At 39.3% G+C, this 24,357-nt stretch overlaps 1 protein-coding gene across 1 annotated transcript in view; it reads right to left on the bottom strand.

Annotated features, from left to right (window-relative positions):
- Nucleotides 1-24,357, bottom strand: part of GSK3B (glycogen synthase kinase 3 beta) — a 146,611-nt gene that overhangs the window by 86,883 nt on the left and 35,371 nt on the right. Inside the window, exon 2 of the mRNA XM_030456009.1 lies at nucleotides 4,143-4,336. Within this exon, the coding sequence (XP_030311869.1) occupies nucleotides 4,143-4,336 (194 nt within the window). The remainder of the gene's footprint in view (nucleotides 1-4,142; nucleotides 4,337-24,357) is intronic.

The following is a 24,357-nucleotide window of genomic DNA, read 5'->3' as shown; positions in this document are numbered from 1 at the left end:
AAACAAAAACAAAGAAAGTACAACCCTTCATAGTGATCAGACATATTCAATGGTTCCACAGGTGAATAATAACCAGCATGTAGTTTGTGAACTCACCTAAGTATCATGTAATTGTCCAAAATGATATTACATTAAGTTCTTTATGCTTAATATAAAGATCTAAATGAAGACCGAATTGTAAACCAAAATTAAACACAAATCAATTTTATTTTACTTACTCCCCTCAGCCATTAGTCTCTCTCCTTTATGTATGGATACTGTCACTCTAAGTTACACTGAACTGGAAATATTCTTAATTTTAAAACTCAGAGCACTTCAGAGATCTTGCTTAAAACACAGCCATGAAGGAACTAGATTGCCAAGCTTAAGAACCACTGATCTGCACCAAAGAAGTAGAAAGAAGTGGGAGCATTGGGACCTATCATTATTTTACAGTTCCTGTGATTAGTCAACTCTTTTGCTTAAAATCTCGTGATTTTACACTCACTTTGTTGTGGCATAGACCGATGCTGCTTTCACTGCAGTAGTGGCTCTCAAGAAACTTGTCATAGTAACAGAAAAGGAAGGATGGAAAAAAAGACAACCCCCTATGCTAATTCTAGCTTTCAAGCTAAATTTAAACCTGGATAAAAGTATCTTAACTTTCTGACAGAGATCTAAAAATTGGCAGCTATGGTGCATTTTCCACACCTTCACAATAAACTCCACATTCACAAAACACAGGAGGTGTCTAGAAGTTACACTCTCTCAGGACTTCCTAAAGGTTCTGAATCATGCCCTTAAAGTTTCAAAACTTCCTGCTAGCTTTTCTAAAAGCTTTTTTTGTGTGTGTTTGTAAGACCTAAATCACAACAGAGGAATTATGCTGTATGTACCAAGATAAATCCATCAGGATATAGAGATAACGAGGCACCAGGCTCAAAGCATACATCCTGAAAATCTTGCTGATGATCTATATACTTCCAAGCAATTTCCATCCATTACTTTACTCTAGTTGCTTCTCCACCAGTACAAGTACAGACTGGTGTTTCTGAAGTGTTCTCTCTCCTACCTCAGAAACTGATAAAGTTTATTTAAATTAAAGAAGCTACTGACTCCTTTGGCTGCCTCTGACAGGCTTCTCCTCATCACTTTCAAAGCAGGGGAATATATTAATGAGAGCAAAGAAGCAGATTTCTTAAGGAGCTCCACGCACCAGTGCTTGGATGGGGACTCAGGCAACCATGCAGGGGTGGCAACAGCCCAGCTGAGCTCTAAGTAACAGCCCCATAGCTCAGCTCTCTGAACAGAAGGGTTCCTGTGCTCCTACACTGTGCTCAGCCTGCAGAGCCAACAAACATTCCAAGCTCCCTGTTTAACTGCTGAGCTATCTGGTCCAGCACTTACAAACTAGATCAGACACACCCAAACAGTAGCATACCCCAAAGTAACAGTGTGCTATTCTTGATATTATATCGAGATATATATACATGCCTCTAGTTTCCAAATTCATCCAGGCAAAGGCTTTCATCCAGCCTGCAGGAATTTACATCCCCCTGCCAACTGAACATACGCTTCCAGATCAGAATGTGAAAAGAGAGAGGACTAAAGTTATGAATGATGGGAAAAACTGGGGAGCTGAGACAAAAGGTAGATGATATTGTACAGCTGGGATACAATATTGGTGTAAAAAATATGAAAAAAATGCATGACAGGGTACTCCTCCAGATGTGACTCGTGTAAATTTTGAAGTTAAAATATTTTTTTTTAATTAATGCTTCCTCTCTGTAGATCTACATATGTACTTACCATTAATTCCATGTAGTTTAGGGGTACTAAAGACTTCAGGTATCAGTTTTTTCAGCCTCTCTCATTATATGAGGAAAATCATAGAATCATTTAGGTTGGAAAAGATCCTAAAGACCATCAAGTCCAACCATAAACCACTGCCAAGTCCACACAACACCATGTCCTAAGCACCACACCTAATCCTTTTCCAAAAACCTCCAGGGATGGTGGCTCAACAACTTCCCTAGGCAGGCTGTTCAAGCGCCTTACAAACCCTTTCAGTGAAGAAATTTTTCCTAACATCCAATCTAAACCTCCTCTGATCAAACTTCAGGCCATTTTCTCTTGTTCTGTCACCTGGGAGAAGGGACTGGTATCCACCTCGCTACAATCTCCTTTCAGGTAGCTGTAGAGAACATTAGTTCAGAGTCCAAACTGGAAACATGATACTTAGCCTTTCAGCTTTTTGTTGGATTTTTCTCCTTAAATAAAAAGAGACCTAGTATTCAAAAGATGCCATATTTTTAATCACGTAAAGAAACACTCCAAAATAAAGAGATTCATAGTCAGATAACAGAATGTCCTTGAATCAACTACTGAAAGAAAACCAATCAAATCCTTACATTTTATTCTAGATTGCCAGTACAGACTTATTAAAAGAAAATTAAGATGTCACAAACTATTAGTATCTGATGGACAAGGACCAAGATGCTTAGCCAGATTTTCATTTTGGCACACTACAAAACCTCTAAGTCATGAGACTAAAGAAATCAAAGAGTTTGGTCCAAAGCACTAGCTGACATCCATCAAGCATGACACAGCAAAGGAAATGTCCTGGCTTTCCCCCTGAAACTACGCAATAGGAAGAAATCAGAAAGCTCTTTTAGGCATGACTAGGTTTAGCACTTCTGTTAGTTCTCTGTCTCTTCCAGTCTTCTACAATAATCTACTCTTAAATCATACTGCATGCTTCCCTAGTACTAAGGGCCTTCAACACATAACGCAATCCAGAAATAACTCAGATGTAAGAACCAATCTAAGAACTTCACACTCCTTTCTCAATTAGAAATTGCACAATTACATTACTTAAAACATATCTGACTTTTTTCAACCTTCCTCTAATATATCTGTGATATGCTGATGCCTGTGGTGATGACACAGTATCAATTTCAAGACTAAAGGAAATAGTAACAGTTCCTTAAAAACAACTCAGCAGAATGATTCTGCTACCAAAACAAGGACAAAAATTGCAATTTTTACTGGTGAAGCTAGCTGAGCATTGTCTTACTAGAAAAATTAGAAAACTAAGATGATAAAAATGTCACCCTTTAGATTTCCTCTTCAGAAATCCCCAATTTCTAAAACTAAATACAAATTTGTTTATTAAAAAAAAAAAATAAAATCAAACCGCAGATTTTCCTTAGATATGCTTCACCTTCAGCTCAGAAGGTTTTTTAAGCTCAGAAGTTTTTTATCTAGACTATGCCAATAAGTTTATCTGTGGCCCCTTCTCTGTGTATTGTCCTTATGCATCTGTAGTTGTGAAAACTGCGGCCTTCAGATGCTAAAGCCCACAGTACTAATTTCAGATGCTAAAACCAATACTTTTTCTATCATTCAGTGTTTACACAAATTTAGTTATAGACCACTTGACTCTAAGGGAAAGCAGTAAAGCATACAAAATACCAAGAAAAGGACTACCAGTGGTGATGGGGTTTCTGATGGTCCTTAGCTTTTGCTTGTTTAAGTATCACAAAATAAAAAATACAGCATTTTGGTTGGCTACTTGTTTAGAATGAAGAATCACTATTCTATTAAAACAGCCAGAACAGATCACATTTATAAATCAGATATGAAAGGAAAGTAATTCACTGCCCTGGGCTCAGTATTTGTTATTTTCTCAGTTGGCCTGGGGCCAAATTACTGAAAAACACCCTTCTAGTTTGCAGGTTCAACAACCAAGAATAAAGCCCAAAGGCTCCTGTTCCATTCAGCATCTTAATTACTAATTACTGGATAAGAGTCTATCCAACAAAAAAATAAGTGTAAGACAAGCTTTTCCCTTGTTTCTCCAGTTCTTGTCTGAAAAATCTAGTCTGTGATGTGGAAACACCACCACAAAATCAAACCAGGATTTTTGACTTCCTGTTTTGCACTAATTGAAATAATCTTAACAACAGTGACTCACCAGTTTTCAAGTTCAACTATATCCCTTTATCATACCATCTGTTTCATCTTTAGTCTTGGAAACTTTTGTGCATTTATGTGCTCCAATGAAAACATTCAAAAAACGGAACAAAATAAAACATTGCCAAAGACATGGAAAAGTGAGATAACATTCATGAAAAATATTATGAACTTGTGCATAGGCTCACCTTAAATCTTTTATCTTGCAGGACTTTCTTAATGGCCACAAGCTCTCCTGAATCGCAGAGTTTGGCTTGATACACAACACCAAAAGATCCATTCCCAATCACCTTGGTGTCTGTGTAGCTTACTTCTTGTGGTCGGTCCGGACCTTGTCCAGGAGTTGCCACTACTGTAGTCACTTTGCTGCCATCTTTGTCTCCTGGGAAGGAACAGAGACACAAACAATCAAAATAAATGCAGTAATTAGATGACCAACAAGACTGCAACTGCAGAGGGTAAAGCAAAGGTTTAAATCAGCATTTATATTTCAATCGTAAGGAGAAAAAAGTAAAAATATGGACAAATGCAAAGAAAAGACAAAGTGTATTTTTTTAATAAAATATATCAAGTGGTAACAATTTTTAATTCAGATCATTGCTAACAAACATTCCATTTCCAGAAGAGAATAGCTCAGCAATACAAATGGGATGTGTGACCAAGACAAGTACTTATTTCCACATCTGATTAAGTGCGTTATACATAGTGCTGTTTGTATTACCAAAATGAAGGATTTCCCCATATTTTCCTATAGCTGAAGAAACCCAACTGTGAGTACAGTCTGCAGAGCAGCACTCTGTTCTTTACTGGCATATATGTGGCCACAAACGTCAGAAGCCCTAGCAAAGCTAGTGCTGCCAACCTATCTACATGTAAAGCTTCAGTCTGTATGCATCAGAAACCCAAATCTTTGTCCCAGCTGTGTGCACCCGCAGTGAAAGGTAAGCTGCATTGTACAGCACAGTCCTCCTTCTCCCTTCCTTCTTCCATGCCTGGACTTCCTTGCAAAGAAAGGTGGTACTCACTGAGGCAGGAGGAAGAAGGGAAAGGAGGATAATGGCAGCATGTACTTTGCTTACAACTTGACATGAACCAGAATGCAGTCAGTGACATGCACTCAGGATGCAAGACTGTGGTGAATGTTGCACAGGTGAGTGTGAATTGGTGCAGAGGTAGGAGCTGTGGGTTTCAGCAGTCCACAGCCAACCTCATGTACCCTCACAGTAAAGCAGCCACTTTCCATCAAAAGACAAAGTCTCTGTTACCTACTGTTAGCATTGCTGCTTTCACTAACTGCCCTTCCCCTTCAAAGTCTGGTTTTGTTTGTAACAGGACCAAAATTTTAGGGATATTGCAAGGCATTTATTGTCCATTCAATTACAAAGGCTCAGGTTACAGACTTAAATAAGGCTGCAAGAAAAAAAATATAAAAACCCTACTGTTCCAGAGCAATCACTCTTCAAATCTTCAGAAACTCAGCAGAGTTCAAATCAGCAGAAACTGCACTGCCAATCACATCTGCATATTACGATAGGTTTCCTTCTACAGGTTCCCCAGAGAGTGTCTTCCAGTCCTTCACTACTCATGCATTTAGGAAGATTTTGATAACAGGTATCGCAGATCACCTTCAGTGCATTTTAAGCAAATTCCTCCTTCTTCTGCTCCCAGAAGGCATGGAAAATGGCAAAGCTCTTTTTCCCCACACTACTTCCAGCAAAGGGATGTTGCAAAGGAGTTACCATGATGAAATTATTTCTCTTTGGACATCTTCTCCCCTCACTAGTAAAAATCTCTCAGGTGCAGCACCCAAAACTAGACCCTGCAGAGAAAGCTCACCTCAGCCCTACCCAGCAAGCTGGTGACTTCTTGTGTCCAACTTACAACACACTTGTTTGTACAGCCCACTGTAATGTTTGCAGCTTGTGCAATGCTGCAACCTAGTTGAATCATGGTCAGTTTGTGTAAGAAACTCTTCTGTAAAGCTACTGCCTGTCCAATCCCTTGTCTACTTTCTACTTACACACTTGATTGCTCTTACCAAAGCCTAATATTCTGCATTTGTCCTGACTGAACCTCGTCCAGGGTCACGTAATGCTCTTTTGCCATCTTGTCACATCCTTGAAGCACAGAGTCACCACCAGAAGGAGATCTATGTCACAATGCTATGTGAAGTACATCTAACAGATTTCTGAGAAACAGTGAATCCTCAGAGACTGCATAAATACTCTGCAAAAACCCATTAAGTCTCTCATCCTAATTTGTCTTGAACCTTTTGTTATGTTCAAGAAAAATAATCAAATAATTTTCTATGCCTCTCAGGGTATTTCTAGTAGTCTATTGTTCTCCTGGGCTTCTCTGCTGTACCTGTAAGATTCAGAAGAAAAAAAGGTTGGCCTGGCATGATTTGCTCCTGAAAACTGCATGTTAACTGTTACTCATCTCTTACGCTACTGTTTAGGTCCTTATAAATTGTTTGGTTTTGTGCATTCAACTGCTCCATTAAACAAATGAACAAATTAAAAATAAATAAATCACATTACTGGAAGATGTAGATTTAAACACTTAAAAACAAAAAAAAGAGTAACAACCAAAGAAAAATGGAAAGAGGGACTAATGTCTGTTCAAAGTGAGAGAGTAGGATGTAAGTGAAAGCAGAATAGAGCTGCATGAAAAATTCAACATTACTGGAAGAAAAAAATGGAAAGAAGACAGCAAAAGAACAGTTACACTCTGATAGGAGCCCTGCATTTTATTTGCTCAAATATTAGAATTCTAACTCCGCACACATAAATATGTGACATCTGCTTTACTGCAACAACCCTCATAATTTAAAATATAGCCCCTTCCCTGTGTTTTGGAGGACTTTTTGCCCTCGGTCACAAAGCCAGAGTATTACTAATTACTGTTAATGAAGTTCATAACCCGCTTTCCCAAAATTCAATGCTACTGAAGGCCAGGAGGTAAAAAGACTGGCAATACTGGTTGAGATATGAAGTACCTGCAATCAAGAGATCTGCTCTAAGGACACTGTTCAGAGCTGCAATTCACTTGGGGCTCTCCTCAACCACACAAGCAAACCATGAGTTTCAGACCATGCCTGGGTGGTTTCCCCAGTGTGGAGCTGCAGTGACCTGGGCAACTTCTCCAGAGCTCAGAGGAGAAGCCAGTCAGCTTTACACACTTCCCCTCCTTAAGTCCATGGGAAAACATCTCCTAATTAGTTGAAATCTTTAAGGCTCAAAAGCCTAAACATTGACACTTTAATAATCTCCATAAAGAATTAATTTATTTCTTTATCAGAATGTTACAGAGCATTAACTTCACACATTTTTCTCAGTTCCCTTCTTTCAATAAACAGAGGCTCTTGCTAGTCCATCCACATAAGACAACATAAGGACTATAAACTTTCAAAAAATAAGCCTATTGGAGTTTCAGTTGGTTTCCATTCCAGAACAGACGAACTTGAGGGGCTGGAGGGGTAAAATTCACCTTGCATCTTTGGCAGCTTTGATCTCTTAAAACATCTCACTGCTTTTTAAAGTATACAAGCAATATAGATTTGTACCACAGCAGCATCCAGGAGGCCCAAGCCTGTTTTTACCACTTGTTGCACTACACAGATGTGTGTAGAGTTCAGAAAACCATACACAGTTCAGAATGGTTATCCCAGTCGGTTTTGTCTGGACAGCAAGAGTTGACTTTCCAGCCAAACAGCATATAAGTAAGTTCACTAAACAGTACTGGAAAATACAGATTTTAGCCTCAGCTTGACAGAGATAGCATAGATGAAATGCTTTTCCAGCAACCTGCACTACCTCCAAATTAAGACTCCTAACAACAAACACCAATAAGCATTATACCACAGCAAGTCTTAAGAAGCCTAGAACAGTCCTCATCTCATGCTTTTCACCTCTTACTGTTTCAGACTGTCAGACTTAGTAGCCTCAGTGGATAAACAGGGTACTGTGTCATACATAGGACTCTCAGTACCTTCAACTGTAGGTCTACAACAGAAAATTTTTAATTGAAAAACTAAGAAAGGACCAAACACCAAAATACTAGACAGTTCTTACAGCACATCTCCTACCTGAAGAGCTCAAAAGAAGCTGCTTCCTGGTGTCAGTGATGACATGACCCAGCTTTACTGTAACAAATAACCAGATTCATGCAACTGTACAGCCATCATCTAGACAAACCACCTCTTTAAAAACATCCAGGACAAAAGCACAAGTAAACCTAAGTAGATGTACCAAGTGCAAATATAAGTGTGGTACAGAATGACATTTCATGCAAGTTTCCATGTTTAATATTCATTATGTGGTATTTGGAGGTGTCTTTTGAAGAGTTTGTTCCAGAAGCCTGATGTGCAACTGAAAACAAAATCTAAATGTTTTCATTCCCAAATGCTCTGATCTTTCCAGCTCACTTTCTACCCTTACCACATTATGGCCATGAGATAAATCGCAACCATTAGGCAAAGACAGTGGTTTGAAAGCAGAGAATACTCATCAGTTTGTGGGAAGAAAATAATATACTCCACTTACAAGATTACAGTTTACTAGAGCATCAGTGCAAACTCTGACTCTATTTTCCAGTATGTTGGTATAACTTTAGAATGGCTCATGTCATCATTTTACGTAATGTAAATGGCCGTTTACTCCTTCAAGCTGAGCATTAACTTAATTTTTTGCACACAAAAAATACTTGAATATATATTAATATATAATAGCTAAATATATCCCGTGTTTTGTTTATACAACCACCAATTAAACCAAAATTAATATGGATCAGTATTATTTTAATGAAAAATTCATATGGTTTGGGAACATGAGGCATACATCTTTAAAAAAAATATGGTGGCAGATGTTTATGCAGGTAAGACAAGGGATTCTGATACTAGATAATCATATCACCACATAAATAGCCCACCAGATGCAGGTTCCTACCACTAGCTCAAAGCTGACTATCCCACAAGTGTACTGCACATGCACATTTTGCCAGTGCCTAGAAGTAGCTGCCAGTCAATAAAATTAATTTCAGCCCTCAGAGACCACGAAAGCCACCCTTCACTATTGATCAGAACTCCCCCCATGCCTTCTAAAGAATGGGCCTGGAGGAAGTCCAAAATTATGTCTGCCCTACATCTCCCTCCCCCCTCCTTTCAGCTGTTTAGCTTCTGGTTGAGCAGAACAAATGCACATTAAGGCACACAGTCAGAGATCTTTGAGTCTTTGTTCTTTTAACCATGTATACACCCTTTTCCCTCCTCTTTTAAACATTTTGAAGTTGAAGAAACAATGAATTAGTAGGATGTTTAAAGCTGCTTTCTTCCTACTTCAAACACAATCTCAATTCCTTGTGTTGCCTTTTTCTCTTTAAATTTACCTATCTCATCTTCCTTCCCTCCTCTAGTTGCTACAATCCTTGCAGCCATGCAGCACAGGTGCTCCTCCCATCAGGTGTTCCTTAGGTTGATTCTAAGTCCTAAAACCACCCCAAAGATCTACAACGCACTCTCTACAACATATGATGTCATAGACTCTTAGAACAGCTTGGGTTAAAAGGGACCTTCCAAGGTCATCCAGTCTAACCCCCCTGCAATGAGCAAGGACATGAGGCTACTCTTGTAGTTGTCTGCCTCCATTTAACTCAGTACCTTCACTGATCTGTTTCAATTCTCAGCACCACCTCCCTATTAAGACTCAGTATTAATTCAATATTGACTACTTCTCCCTGGTCTAAGGCTTCCCTCACTCTCTTTCATCTTAACTGGGTCAATATTCACACTTCTGCAGAAACCCTGCACTGCTGGTTCCAGCCCCTGCCAATTTGAACAGGTTACAACCAGCAGGTGACACAACTATCTATAGAAAAATGAGTGACCAAAAGGGGATGGAACTCTATGAGAACTGCATTGGCTTTTTCTATTTGATAACTGAGATAACTTTTCTTGCGATTTTTATTAAGACATTTGTTTCATACAGTGTTCAGATCTTTTTACTTTCCCAGCTACCTGCTAGGATCTGATGCTAACCATCAGATCAGGCTGTGAAATAAAACACTTGGCTTCTTATACATCTGTTCATGACATGCAAAGGAAGAAGGAAGTTGCCAAGTTCTCTCTGAGTCTTCAGCAGGAACAACATTTGCTTAAGGTAATATGCTGTTAGCAGTAGAAACCGTAGTGCTAGATTACATTTTTCTAATTTTTTTCCCTATGTTTCTAAAAGGTTAATTTCACAAAAAGCTAATAATTATGAGCCAGTAGAGGAAAGAAGGTACAGAAATTGTATTTATGAACTGGTTTACTAGACATAATCCTTTTTTCATCAGTGAACTGCTTGAATGTAAGACAGTAGAAGACAGAAATTCAAGAACATTCAAGGACCAAGTCATAAAAACTCAAGGAATTGAAGAAAGGAGTCTAACAATATACATTGTTTTTGTTTTTAAATTTACCCAAAACAAAAGGAGTCCTTGAAACTTCAGAAATACCTCAGGTCAAACATTTGACGAAAACAAAACTAAGTCTCCCAGTCATCACCCACAGAAGGCAGAATAAATCTATACACACACACACATACTTAATTTTAGCACAGGAAATGTCATCTGACTTCTTGACTGTAACTGAATACTGCAATAAAAGAGTAGCCATCAGACATTACTTAAGATCAGAAGAATCTCATGGTTTGTATCCAAGAATTTTGGAAAACCTAACTAAGAAGCCTGAGAAGTGATGCTGATTTTTGAAAGGAATCAGAACACTTGAACTTCAGAGGAAGATTCGATAATCCACATGATCTTGCAAGTTTGAGAAAAATTCCAGATTAAGTACCATACCCAGCTACTTTGATAACGAATAAAGAAGGAATAAGGCAGTTTATAGTGTCCAGATTGTTTGACTCCATATTCTTAAAGAGATTACAGCCTGATTTGGAAGGGGTTGGGGAAGCATCAAAGCAAAAGCACTAACTTCTAGAGGGTTTCTGACTAGCTATCGCATGTTAAATTAATGAACAAACATGCACAACCCAAAGAAGTATGATTTTTCATCAGATTTCATACACTAGCCCTAAGTTTCAACCTAACTATGGTCCAATAAGATACAGTAGGAAGCCCTACTGGCATTATTTTTTGGCCTCACACTATTTTTGTCAACAACCAGAAGGAATAGCTACAAAGTTTTCAGAAACAAGATTTATTTAGAGAGCTATGCATAGGGTAGAGATCAATGAGGCAGCAGCTGGCTTCCCTTTGTAGCCCAGGCACAAAATGGGCAGGGGGACCCAGGAGCCAAGGTAATAGGCCATGAAGCCAAACCAAGTAAACCCACCCAAAGGGTGAAGTCATCAACTCTGACATGTATGTCATCCTGGCACAGACAGAAGTGTCCAAGCACAACATTGCTACTGAGACCTAAAACAAACCTTAGATGTATAAGCAAGGGAACATCAGCCAGGAAACAACCAAACAAAAAAGTTATCTTTTCTACTTAGCATCCACGCAACAGGTACTGGAACAGAATGCTCACCAGAGCTAAAATTCAGGAATGATGATTCAAAACATTAGAAATTCAGAAAGAAGCCATAGACATTTAAAATGAGAGGTCAGGAACCCAAACACTTTAAGTCAAAGAGAAGAAGCTGGATGATTATATCTAAGAGCTACCAGTTTAAGCACAAGTTCTGATCTGCACATGGAAAATATATTGCACACAGTGATTAGACACAGAAAATCCAGAAGTCTGGGACAGGACTGTGTGTAGACAAAATTAATACAGAAATTATTTTTTCTAAGAAACTTTGAAAGTTGAAGTTATTTTTGCAACACAGATTCTTATTTTTTGATCAGAATCTTTTCTAAAGTATACAATATAGCTGAACCACAACTGCTAGGCTAGAAAACCTGCATAGGATGAACATAATGACTCTCTGGGTCAGGAAGCTTCAATACCTACATAAACAATTTTTTTTTCCTAATCAGCAATGATGTCATTGCTTAACACCAAATATGCTGCTTTCCACAACCATCAAAATATGCATTCAGTGTAAATAAAAACACAGAAAACTCATAAGTAATGAAAAGGTGAAGCAGGCACTCTTTGGCTTTATTTTTAATAATCAAATGATAGTCATGGTTAAATATGCATCAGTTCACTTCTGTTAAGCTCAATACAGAGACAAATAAGCAGGACAAATTTCAGCAACAACTGTCAAGCTAAGGACCAGTAAGTAATGCTTTTTAGATATCAATAAATTTCAAAACCTTCCAGAGGCAAAACCTGTAATCCAAAAAAAGTGTTGGTACCTCTACATTTTGTTCAATGGCTTACATAGAAATTCAAAATACTAAGTGACAAGTTTATGCAGGAGATAACTGCAAAATGGAGTAGAAATAAACACTAGACAGAAGTCACTGCTATTGTAAAACAAACTATACTATCACTACAAAATAAGCAGCAACAGCTCAGAAAGGCCATGTAACTTCATTACAAAAATGACACAGCGTGTAACTGATCTCCGTCTTCATGTATTTTTGAGGTCAGTATGTAACAAAGAAAGATAAGTATATTTTTACAGCAGCATGATAGGTAAGGATATGCTTCATACGCCTATACTGGATATATTAACACAAGATTACATCAAGATACAAGGACTTTTTTTTTCCCTATTATTTATCTACTGGGGGGAAAGAACACCCCTAAAATTTAACTAGAAGAATAGCATTTGGGTTTACTGCATCCAGGTTTGGTCATTCCAAATACCATTGAAGTTTTAAGTGTTCTTTTAGAGGTAAAAATGCTTAGGAGGGGGCATCCAATTCACTCCATTTTAAAGTGTAATGCTTAACACTGTAACAAACCTTTGAAAAATGAAAAGGATTCTTCTCAGGTCCCACAACATTCACATGATAGGCTTATTATACTGTTTACTACAGGGTCTCCTGATGCTCTGAAGCACTGACTTCCTACAGGCTTTTAGATCCTAACTAAGGAAGCCAAAGCAAGCACAGCAAAACATTGACTGGGCTGTTGTGCTAGTCTATCCCAGTACAAGCTTGAGTTTGAACAATTAAAAAATTTTAAGAAAACAAAACCACACGAGGAAAAAGGATGGGAAGAGCTCTGTTGATCTAGCTGGGATGCCTATCAAATTGGCCATCAGATGACCTCTTCTGGGTCCAGCTGTGACAGAAGGAATTCCAACAGATTGCTGCTTAAATCAGCCACCACCAAATCCCAGCAGGTTATCACCCCACTAACTTATAAACCAAGCAGCTGACTCCAACCAGGGATGTTTACTCACAGCATTTGAAGAAGAGATTCACCTTCCTACAGTCTTCTGTAGTGAAATGAGGCAACCAGGTGCCACTAATTACCAGGTAGTGGGCATGAGCTTGTGTTAAGCCCACCTGTGCCTAATTAGGGTGGGCCCCCACTGCGCATGAGCAGGACTAGGGGGCCAACCCTAATTAGGCACAGGTGGGCTTAACACAAGCTCATGCCACTCCCTGGCAATTAGTGGCACTTGGTTGCCTCATTTCACTACAGTCTTCCTTCCTGCCACCGTGTTAGGTGGTACCTGCACCATTCTTAGACACATCTAAGGCTTCTGTGGGTACCCATCACTCTCAGTAACACAAAGCCAGCTTCTTGTACCCCAGACATCATGGCAAACACAGACCAACACAGTAAACTTCTAAGCAAGAGAGCTTTTTCAAACAGTAGGTAACACCACGGTGGGGGAAAAACCCTGCCCTGCTACCTTAGGGAGCAGCATTAAATTAAATTTTTTTCAGTGACAAACCAGAATGCTTATACTTAAATTTGCTTTAGGAAAAAAAAATACAGAAACATACAATTAAGGTAATCTAAACACTGGCTGCTGGTGGGGTTTCATAAGCAGTCTCATGCTCATTAACAAGTTATTTTTAGTAGGCACTCTTTCTGTTCTCCTTCCTCCCCACCCACCTCATACACATGCAAACTCTCCCTCTGAAATTTATTTCGTTATTTTAATCAACTTTAAATTTAGATAAGGTGATTCCACAAATTAGTATAAGCACTGAAGTGTTTGTAACAGCATTTTTTATAATCTCAGGTCAAGTCATTAATGCCCCAAAGATCTTACAGATTAAATGAAACATAAGAGACAAGGACAGAGATAGGGATTCAGCAAAACAGTATGAACAACATTCTAGCATGACACTGTGCAACAGTATCTCCTTTTTTTCTGTATAGCCCTGAGTTAAATTCTGAGAATTTCAGCCTATAGAGTGCTGAGATTGCTTATTTGAAGTTTCCTTAAGTTGTTTCTCCCTCTTACATCATCAGGCAACATGATTTAGCAAACATTTGCCAGACAACTATAGCAGTTCAGCTGACCATAATAACTTATAAAATGCCTGTAATTGAGCCTTGACAGGGCACTGGAGATCCCCAAGTTGCAAGCAGATCTTATTTACCCACTTGTTCATGCCATTCAAGAGTTGACCCTCAACAGGTCTATAAGCATCTTAGAAGATGCCTAACAGTGAATGCCTAACAGTAAGGCTAACAGTGAACCCATCATTGGCCACCCACTGACATGCTCTCTTTAAGAGCACTATCAGAGACTCCAAATCTCCTTCGCCTCCCCATCCCCCGAAGACTAACAAATTATAAACAGCACATCTGGGGATTTCCTAGAAGGCCTATAATCTTCCCATCAAAATATCTGGTATGACCTGTAAACCTTACACTAAAGTAGTTTGTTGTAAACCACTTAAACAGGAGTCTGTCTACCTGCTGGAGGCTTCCCTCACTCAGTTTTAACTGCATTTGTTACAGATTTTGCATTCAGTTAAACATATATGTCACCTAGCCAAGTACATCTCTCATCCCTAGGAAGAGAACATAAATGTTCCTTCCTTTTCAACCTCGCTCTCTCTGCATCCACTAATACGTTTCTAATGTGCAAGACCACACCATTAAGCAAACCCACAGCACAGCCACCTGCAGTAGCTGCAAGCTGCCAAGACCCTCCCTATTACACACTTGAACACATCAGAACATCTTACTGCATCTTAGAGTCTTCACTCTTCTACTGGGGTTGAAATAAAAAAATCTTTCAATCATAGTTGGAACAGCACTGGTTAGGTATCAAGTGTGATGAACAGACACAGCACAGAGAAGAAGAGACAGCTCCTACCCTGGCATGCCTGCAAGTGCCAAAGCATTCGGGAAGGAAGTAAGAAAAGACCTAGAAAGAAACAGGCTAAAATAAAAAGAAGAGGTTTTAAGAATAGCAGAGAGACAGGGAAAAAACCTGAAATACCCCACCCCCCCCCCAAAAAAAACAACTTAAGAACATCAGAACTATACTAAAAAAAGAAAAAGTGGAGAGAAGCAGAAGGCAAGAGAACAAACACAAGGAAAGAAAATAATTTGGAGCAGGTCTATTATCAGATTAACACTGAGCACAGAGAGCCCCCAGACAAGTTCTCCAAGTGCACAGAGTGCTTGCTGTCACCACCACCACAGGCAGCCGAGGCCACCAGAGCCTGTGGGCTCTATGGCCTTTGCAACCCCGGCCAGACTGTGGAGGAAGGAGCAGAGCAAGAAGCCTGTAGTACTGTATCTGCTCGAGTTTTCTTGAATAAATAGGGCATTTCAGCAGAGGACAAAAAAATCAAGTTGTGCTGTATTGTCTCATTCATGCTGCAGAACCAGCTCTAACAAACTACACAGCCTCTGTGCCCATCCCACAATTACTGATCCAAATTATGTCACAGAACTCCATGGAAATGGAACAAGTCAGTATAGGTTAAAGATGGCTTTGAATTCAAGGAGAGCATTATCTCAATTAGTATTGAGAAAGTGCAGGCATGCCATCAATGCAATGCAGATTGCAGGAATAGCTATCTTGGGAAAGGAGCTCTTACTGCAGATGAGGCAGCATTTTAGAAGCTAGATGCATAAGCTATTCTTTATTGGCAAGTCTTCATTATTTTTTTTTTTAAAGTAATAAGAATAGGAGAACAAGAACAGCAAGAGGACTAAGTGCTGGACATCTCTACAACTATTTAAGGTAGTCAGAGAAAGTACAGCTCATTTTCATATTATACATAATCTTAAAGTGGGGCTGTTGCCAAGAAAGATGGTCTTACTTCTCACCTTCTCTCTCCTGACACAGCAAATCTGGCAATCTTGTAGCCTAAGGATGAGTCAGTTTAGCTTACTGATCTGACAAACTAATCCATCTCCAAAATAAAAGAAGCCTCTAATCAGCAAGATGAACCGATTCATCTTAAGGACAGGCAGCTCTTAGCCCTGACAAGGTGAAGAACGGAGAACAAGAGTGTTCCTCACTACCTATACTGCCAGATAAGCCCAGCTAAATCTAACAGAACCACACCCTTTGACTCAGTGCCATGGCAGAACTGCAGCCTGTGAAGGAGCTGCCTTCAGAAGGGCAGTTCTGGCTCTCCCAATCTCCCTCGTGCCCAGACATGACTTTGCACTGGTACCACGTATCAAACAGCTGCCCTCAGCAAGGGAGCAGGATCAGAATTGCTTCTGGAGGGGAAAAAATCTCCCTGCCCTGATTCACTCCACAGCCATGTGAGTGCTCTGGCTGGCAGTGGAAGGAAAAGCAGGCAGGAAGGACAGGGACGTTCCTCTTGATGACAGCCAGCAGCAGGGACAGGCTGACACCATCACCAAACTGCTGGCTTGGGCAAACCATTGCAATAGCACCCGGGCACCACAACCACAGCTTTCTCAAAGCAGAACAGAAACTCAAGACTGTCAAATAATAGAGTAATATTTCAACTATGATAGATAAATAAATTTTAAAAAGCTACCAAAGTGTTCCATTACAGTAGTTTACTTTGGACAGTAACTATCCTGCCTTAAAAATGCATACCAATACATATTATGCTAATAAAAAGTATTATTTTCTCCTAGAATTTCCTAACCCTAATAAAGTTTGCTTAGTTTTTCTCTCAGGAACACTACACCTACTTCAGTAAAACTTCTGCCCAGAGAAAGGATAATAATGTAACTCAAAATACAGAAGATGTTTCCAAATATTTTATTGCAATATACAGATTTTACTAAAACAAAATCGTACTCAATGGGAACCAGTTTTCTCTACCAAAAAATCAAACAAACAAAAAATCCAAACAAGCCCACATAACAAAAACAAACAAACAAAAACATGAACAAACATGAACATGAACAAAAGGAATGTTTCTCCACATAAGAATGTGCAGACATCTGGGGATTCAGTTCTCCTCTGCCAGCATATGAGCAGACGGAGGCTTTCAGGGACAATCTCTACACAAAGTTGAAACTTTCAAAACTGTTCCTGTAATTGTTCGCTAAGGAAGACTGCTGGAGCTTGAAATCCTAAAATAGAGACAGGTATCTGGAAACATGGAGAGGAGTGCAGCACTGTTTTAGCAAAACTTCCTCTCAATTATGTGAGAAAGAAGAAAAATAACTAGCAAAAACAAACATTTCCCCAGTTCAGACAGTTTCCAAGCCAGACTTGGAAAAATATAATTTTTAATGATATAACGAACCACAAAGAGATAGTAAGTAGAAAATAAGTCTAAAAACTCAAAGCTAATTTTGAGGAATTAAATATTTTACATATGTCTGAAAAAGTTGCATACTTATCCAGAACTGGAGGTTTTCTTAATTCCTGCTGTTCCAAAACTCTATAGGATTTTTAAGCACCCGAGGCTGTCCAGCCAGCAGTGAAGCAGCTTTTCTTAATCAGAAGCTTGACTGTCTTTGAGGGAAAGTAGATTTTGAGGTTTCAACACTACTAGTTTTCCTTCTTTTTTTACATCTCCCCTCATCCTAGGAGTCTATAGCAAGATAGAACAGGGATTATGAAGCCAAGACTGTGGGTACATACAAAAAGGTTTCCATTTCTAGGAGGCAGTGAGGGCTGTTACTTCTTTACTGCTGTTGTGACTGGAGAATGATGACAGTGTTTTAGCTTTGTCCAGGTAAGGTGATTAATTTCACCACAATACAGACACATATTTCAGAGCAAAGACAGAGGACTTAGTCTAACATCCTTCTGCAGACAGGGGTTTATTCATCTAGCTCAGAAGACAGTAACTAAAATAAGCAAATGAAGCATCTGGAGGAATAAATTCCTTATAATAATCATTGCTTATAATAAAATTCCCTGATTATAAAGGTGCATATAGAGAAAAGTTACTCAAATGTGGTATCACGATACAAGTACATAAGAAATAAAGCACAGGTTCATCTATCCCATTTTCCCATCTCAGCAGCAGACTGTAAATGTTAAAGGAAAAGTCTAAAACTGGACAAACTTGCAGGGACAGCTACCCCAGCACACTCTCCCACCAGTCAGCAACAGGTCTGGAAGTTCCCAAGCCAGAGGCAGTATGCCCGAATTTTAGTTTGAGTTTGCAAACTCAACTCAAGACCTGAAGATACAACATGCAATAAGCCAACCAACCATTTCTGAACAGGCAGAAGAAGTGACATGTCTAAAGATGTCTAAATCCCACCACTGTCAGGGGTCTCTGGTAGAAAGCTGAAATTTTATCTAAAAATCTACAGTAGAAAACAGTAACAATTCTGTTCAAAGCCCAGGATGGCTAATGCATGAGCAAACTATGTAGTATCTAGGCACTTTTTAATACACTATAGTAATCTTCACCTCATTGAGAAACTCATTTCTTCTCTTGGGGTTGAACAGAAACAAAGTAGTGTAAAACTGACTGACTTTAAATGGACCAGAAACAGTGTGAGTTTGGGAACAGAAGAAGACCACAATAATGGAAAACAGTGACCTGATAAGTACTGCTGACTTAAAGAAAGTGTAATTCTCACTAAAGCAAGACTGGAAAGGAGTGTACAGAGGAGTTTAGCAAAGGCAATATGACACTCACCATCTTAAAAGACTATACCAAAAATCAACAAAAAAAGCAGTAAAATTTGCTCATGCTTCAGTTTAGGTAAAATTACAAAGTTCACTTTTTTCTTTCCTCTATAAAAGCATTGTTTTAAATAAACATGTTTTTCTAACAATCAAATTAGTACTTGGCCTTGCCAAGAAATGAGCCCAGGACTCTGTTTTCTACACACTTGCATACAAGGAAACATCTAGTATTTCACTTTAGATCCTTGATAAATCAAACAACAATACAATTCAACCTGCAACAGCTCTTTTCACAGTATTTTCTTTGAAATAGTGAAATGCAATTGAGTTGGTATACAACTTTGCAGTTTGTGATAATTTTTCCAAAAGACTTATTTCTTCTCTAAGGTAACCTGAAAATAAGATCTACTTTTCATCCCAATTATTGCCCCTTTCAGTTTGCCACATCTGGAGAGGCTGATACAGCAGATAGGAACTACTGAAAGTAAAGCATGCTGCTTGCATCAGGAAAAAGAAAGAACTTTTAGATCTTTATATATATTGCTCATCAGAGGGGGTTAATGTGTTGGATTATCAGAATTAGATGGTTGGGAAATACACAGACTCATCCCCTTTCCAACACCAAAGATTACTGAATTTACTCAATTCTGAAATTACTCAAAGACAGGTCTTTTAGTTTAACAACTTATCAACATCTATCCTCATAATGGATCTTCATTTAACTTTACTCTTAGTTCAATTGGCAAGGCAGCAAAACTATTCCCCAGAAAGTTAAGAATGAGATGAAGAAATGGACAAGAGGCATCATACTTGTACAGGGTGAACACAGATTGGTTTCCTCCCTAATTCCAAGTACTTCAGAAGGGCTCTTCATCACTACAGAATCTAGACACATAATTATGCCTGCACAGTGGGAAGCCAGGGCATTTTATTGCAGCATTAGAAATAGTATCCTGAGGAGAAAACACTCTTGGTCATTACAGGGGTCTGTGACCTTTAATACTTGGAAGCAGAGAGCTGCTTATGCAACAACAACAACAAAAAAAACCAACCAAAAAACCAAAACAACAAAAAAATCCCAACAACCTAACACTGCCATGTTAACTATACTATCCTTTCTTAAAGCCAAGAAGTCTTCCTTAACATATTTAAGAACATATCTAAGTCCCCACAGAAGTCACACAGGGCAGACTGATGCAATATTGTCTGTAGCTATGTACAACACAAAATATTAACTCAGACAATCCATTTCTTAAAGAAAATCCCAAAATATGAACAAAAAACAAAAACACACACCAAAACAAACACAAAACCAGAAGAACCACAGGCACACACAAGAAAGCAAAAAACCCAAACAACAACAACAAAAACCCAACCAACCAACAAATAAGCCAAGCCACCCTAAGCAAGTCTTAGGGTGAAGAATTACTTAATATACAGGTGCTTGTAAGCTTCCAAGCAGCCATCATTCCCACCTCCAACACGATGGCTCTGTTTCAGTACTAGAACATCCTTTTTAAGAATGTAGTCACAATCTGGTTTGATGTATTTCAGTTTTACGAGCACACATTTTGCTTTCCATTACATCAGTGATAATCTAACTGTAACATAAATGGTGATTTCAAGCAGAAAAGCAATTTGCTATCTTCCATATTTCCTACCAGGATCCAATAATGTATCATCAACACAAGTCTTTCTAGATCAGAACAATGCTGCAGGAGTTTCAACATACTGTTACTATATGCTATAGCCACAAGTCAACATTTACTGTGTATTACACACTTGAAGTCAAACAATTATACTATACCAAAAAGGAAGTAGTTGAGCATCATGCAAGTAATACCACATTCATCACAGCAGCCACAACTGCGAAGTATTTTTGTATGAAAAATGTGGCTAGGACTCTGATCTTACTAGTTTTGTATACAGTTGATTGTGTAGTTGCACACTGCTTCTCCCTGGTAGCTAAATCAGATTAAGAACATTCCCACACACAGTGGCAGCTTATTCCTCTCCCTTCTACTATAATTCATCACACACTAAATCATGCTGATGAAACTGTTTGTGTGGCTATGCTAGAAACACCAATGAAGTAATCCGGGAAGGAAACCAAGCTATGTTCTTTATTAAAAAATTGGGAGTCTGGATCATCTCACTGATTGGGTTCACAGCACAGCTGTGGAAGTGGGGGACCAAACAGACCAGGTATGAAAATAAAAAACAGAAAAATAAAAATAAAAAAAAAAAAAAAAAAAAAAAAAAAAAAAAAAAAAAAAGCAGAGTTAAGAACATAGCATAGGAAACTGCTACTCTTAGAAAGACTTACCTTTAAGCCAAGTACGAGGAGATCAGTACTCACTTTCTTTTTTCTTACCCCTCCCCAAAATAACCCCACATTTGTGTAACATTTACTCAATAGAACTGTAAGTCATATACACATGTACATGAACCCACATGGCCCAATTTAGGTTTAGAATGCCATAAAACATAGTACAGTTAAAAGTCTGAAGGACTGCTCTAGGTGCAACAGTTTTCACTTCCCCCTGCCCAAACCTGCATTTTTAAGGCATACTGGATCAGGAGAGGAAATTTCTTATTACTTGAAGGTTTTATTTAAGTTCTTTGATATCTGGCCCAGGGAACTCTCCAAAAGACGACTCCAGTGGGAATCTTACGAGCTACAGACTGGTAAATGTGATCTCTATCTACAGCAAGATTGCAGATATAAGGGCATAGCAAACAAGCTGCTGGGCTAAGCTGAACATGGCTTTGGCAAAGAGACAGTCTGCTGGCACTCCAAGCAAACAGGTAAAAGGAATCCAAGGAAAACACATATTTGGACTTTCAAAAGCCCAGACTGCTTCTGTAACAGTCTATGCCAAGAAGTCAAGTTGTCTACTTATAAAAGCAAGGTCCATTTATGGGCAAAAATCTGGCTAAAGACTAGAAAGCAACAGTAAGGCTTAATAGTAAAGTTTTCACTATGGAATAGTAAGAGATGACCTGGCAGCACTGCCAAGACTCATTCTATTCAACATCTTCAGTGACCTGGACACAAGTGCACAGTGGAATTCTCTAAGTCTGCAGATAAAGCTAAGCTTTTTCAGGTCAGTCAGCTGCAATGGCAATGACTATGAACTTTGGAAGGACCTCACTGAACTCAACAAGCAAACGGTGGTAGATGAGCTTCAATGCAGACAGCATGGAATACATGGGAGGAAAAAACTCTACGTTGTGCTTTCACACTGAATTCAAAAAACTTAAAATTCAAAAAAGTGATCCTGGAGTCTGAAATTACTGGCTCAGTGTGTAACATTTGCTGAAAACATCTTTATGTTGGACATGAACAAGAAGGCACTGAGAAGAAGGCAGAAAGTTATTTTGCTGCTGTGTAAAGACTTAGTGGACTGCAATCTTAGGATCCAAGATGTGCAGACAGGAACAGCATGTTAGTAGGGCAGAGCAGAATTCTAAAAGGTATAGAAAAGTATGATTAAAGAGACAGAGAAGCTGCCTTGGGAGAAAAGACTGGAGAGGCTTGACATGCTTCAGTCTGGATGCAAGATGATGGAAGGGGTGAGAGTTGTAATATATTCAAAGCCTACAAAACCCTGATGGCAGATCAACATTGCTGGCAAGGAACTTTGGGAATCTGTTACCTCAGGATCATGAACAGATACTGAAGGAAACAGACAAGGACTAATGCTGCCATTCTGACAACTGGATGCTAGAACAGAACAAGTCAAGAGAGCTTTGCTCACGTTGTCCCAAAATAGCAACATCACTGCCACTGTTAAAGACCACTTATTTGGCCACGTAAATTACTGACCAGATACAGGATGGCATTTTTTACCTTCTAAACCAAAACTGAAGAGGAAAAAAGAATTAAAGTTAAGGGGGAATATTTCAAACTGATTTAATACCAGGAAAACTTCATCAATTTCAATTGGAAAGGGTTTCAATTGGAAATTGGTTTCAATTGGAAGGGACCTTAAAGATCACCTAGTTCCATGGCAGGGGACCTTCCAATTTAAAGCCATTACCCCTTGTCCTATTACTCCATGCTCTTATAAAAGTTTCTCCTCAGCTTTACTGTGCCCCTTCCTCCCCCCCTTCAGGTACTGGAAAGTTGCTGCAAGGTCTATCTGGTGCCTTCTCTTCTCCAGGCTGAACCTCTCTCAACCTGTCCTAGTAGGAGAATACAATTTTTTTAATGCAATTTAATGATCTAATTTCCATTATATTCTTACAAGGAGACTGCCTTCAGAGAAGAAGAAAAGTACAGATGCTAACTAAGATGCATGCTAACTAAGGAGCTTGGCTTCCAGGATGGAAAAGAATGAACAGGAAGAAGACAAGCTTAACTATCTAATTATACCTTACTTTGCACACTTAAGTCAAGAAAAGCTTGCTTTCAAAACAGCTACACACCTCTGTGCCACAGGCTCTATCTCTGAAAGCTTCAATGTCAGCAAAGGTAACCCAGGTTAAAACTGGGCTGCCTGTGCCTGGCTGTGTGACCAACCACATATACAGTTCCTTGATGTCACCTCAAGGGAATTCCATGCAGAGTAAAATACACCTTTGAAGGGTAGAATCTATTTTTCCATGAAGGTCCATCTTCTCCAGGCAAACCTTAAATTAGGAGGGACAGAGAAACAAGTCTAGAACAACTCAGTCACTGCCAATATCTCAAGTGCAAAAGTTTCTTCAAAAGAGATAAGGCCAGGTTAAGCATTTGTACATGGTTGGATTCAAATACCAGCAAGTACAGCAGAGTCACTGCATTTCTCTCTACCCTGGAAACATCATGGAAGCACATAGGTAGTGAGGCTCTCATTCTAACTTCTGGTGCTGAACAGGTCTTCAGCCCACTCTTTTGACCCAGAGCTCCCGAGTACCTCAGATGCAGGTGCTCAGTTCCTTCCTGTGTTTCCCTCAAAGCAGTTGCCTGCTCTGCTTCACTGCTTCCTGCTCCTGCCTCAGGGGATGGCAGAAGGGAAGTGGGAAGAGACAGGCTTCAAAAGCACCAGGGCTGACACATGGAAAAACATCTTAGGATGATTACAGATGTGCTTTATTACTAGGTGGTCCACAGATGGGGCAGAGCTGCTTCCTCCTTGGGCTATGCTTAGGGGCAGCAGGGGTGGATGTATTGGTACAGACCAGTACTGCAGGGAAACACACTCGAATGTTGCTTTGGTCTCTCTTACTCCTTATAGGATGGCCTGGGAACAGCTTTCAATACTATGCAAGATTGTGATGGACAACTTGTAAGACTGGCCTAAAGAACAACATTTTCTTACCTTGAGACAGGAGGTGCATACATTAAAAATTGTGTTATCCAGTGCTCAGAGTCTGAGTCAGTTGAGGCAAAATGCTGGAGCACTGGACTGAGACCTGAGGCAACTGACCCTGAACAGGTACCTGCTCCCATCAGCCATGCTGGATGTGAAAACTGCAGCATATGCAGGACCAAGGGATCCAGTGC

This window comes from Calypte anna, chromosome 1 (genome assembly GCF_003957555.1).
Source record: "Calypte anna isolate BGI_N300 chromosome 1, bCalAnn1_v1.p, whole genome shotgun sequence".
NCBI lineage: Eukaryota > Metazoa > Chordata > Aves > Apodiformes > Trochilidae > Calypte > Calypte anna.
Note: the sequence above shows the minus strand (reverse complement) of the source record. Positions and strands in the feature narration are given on the sequence as shown.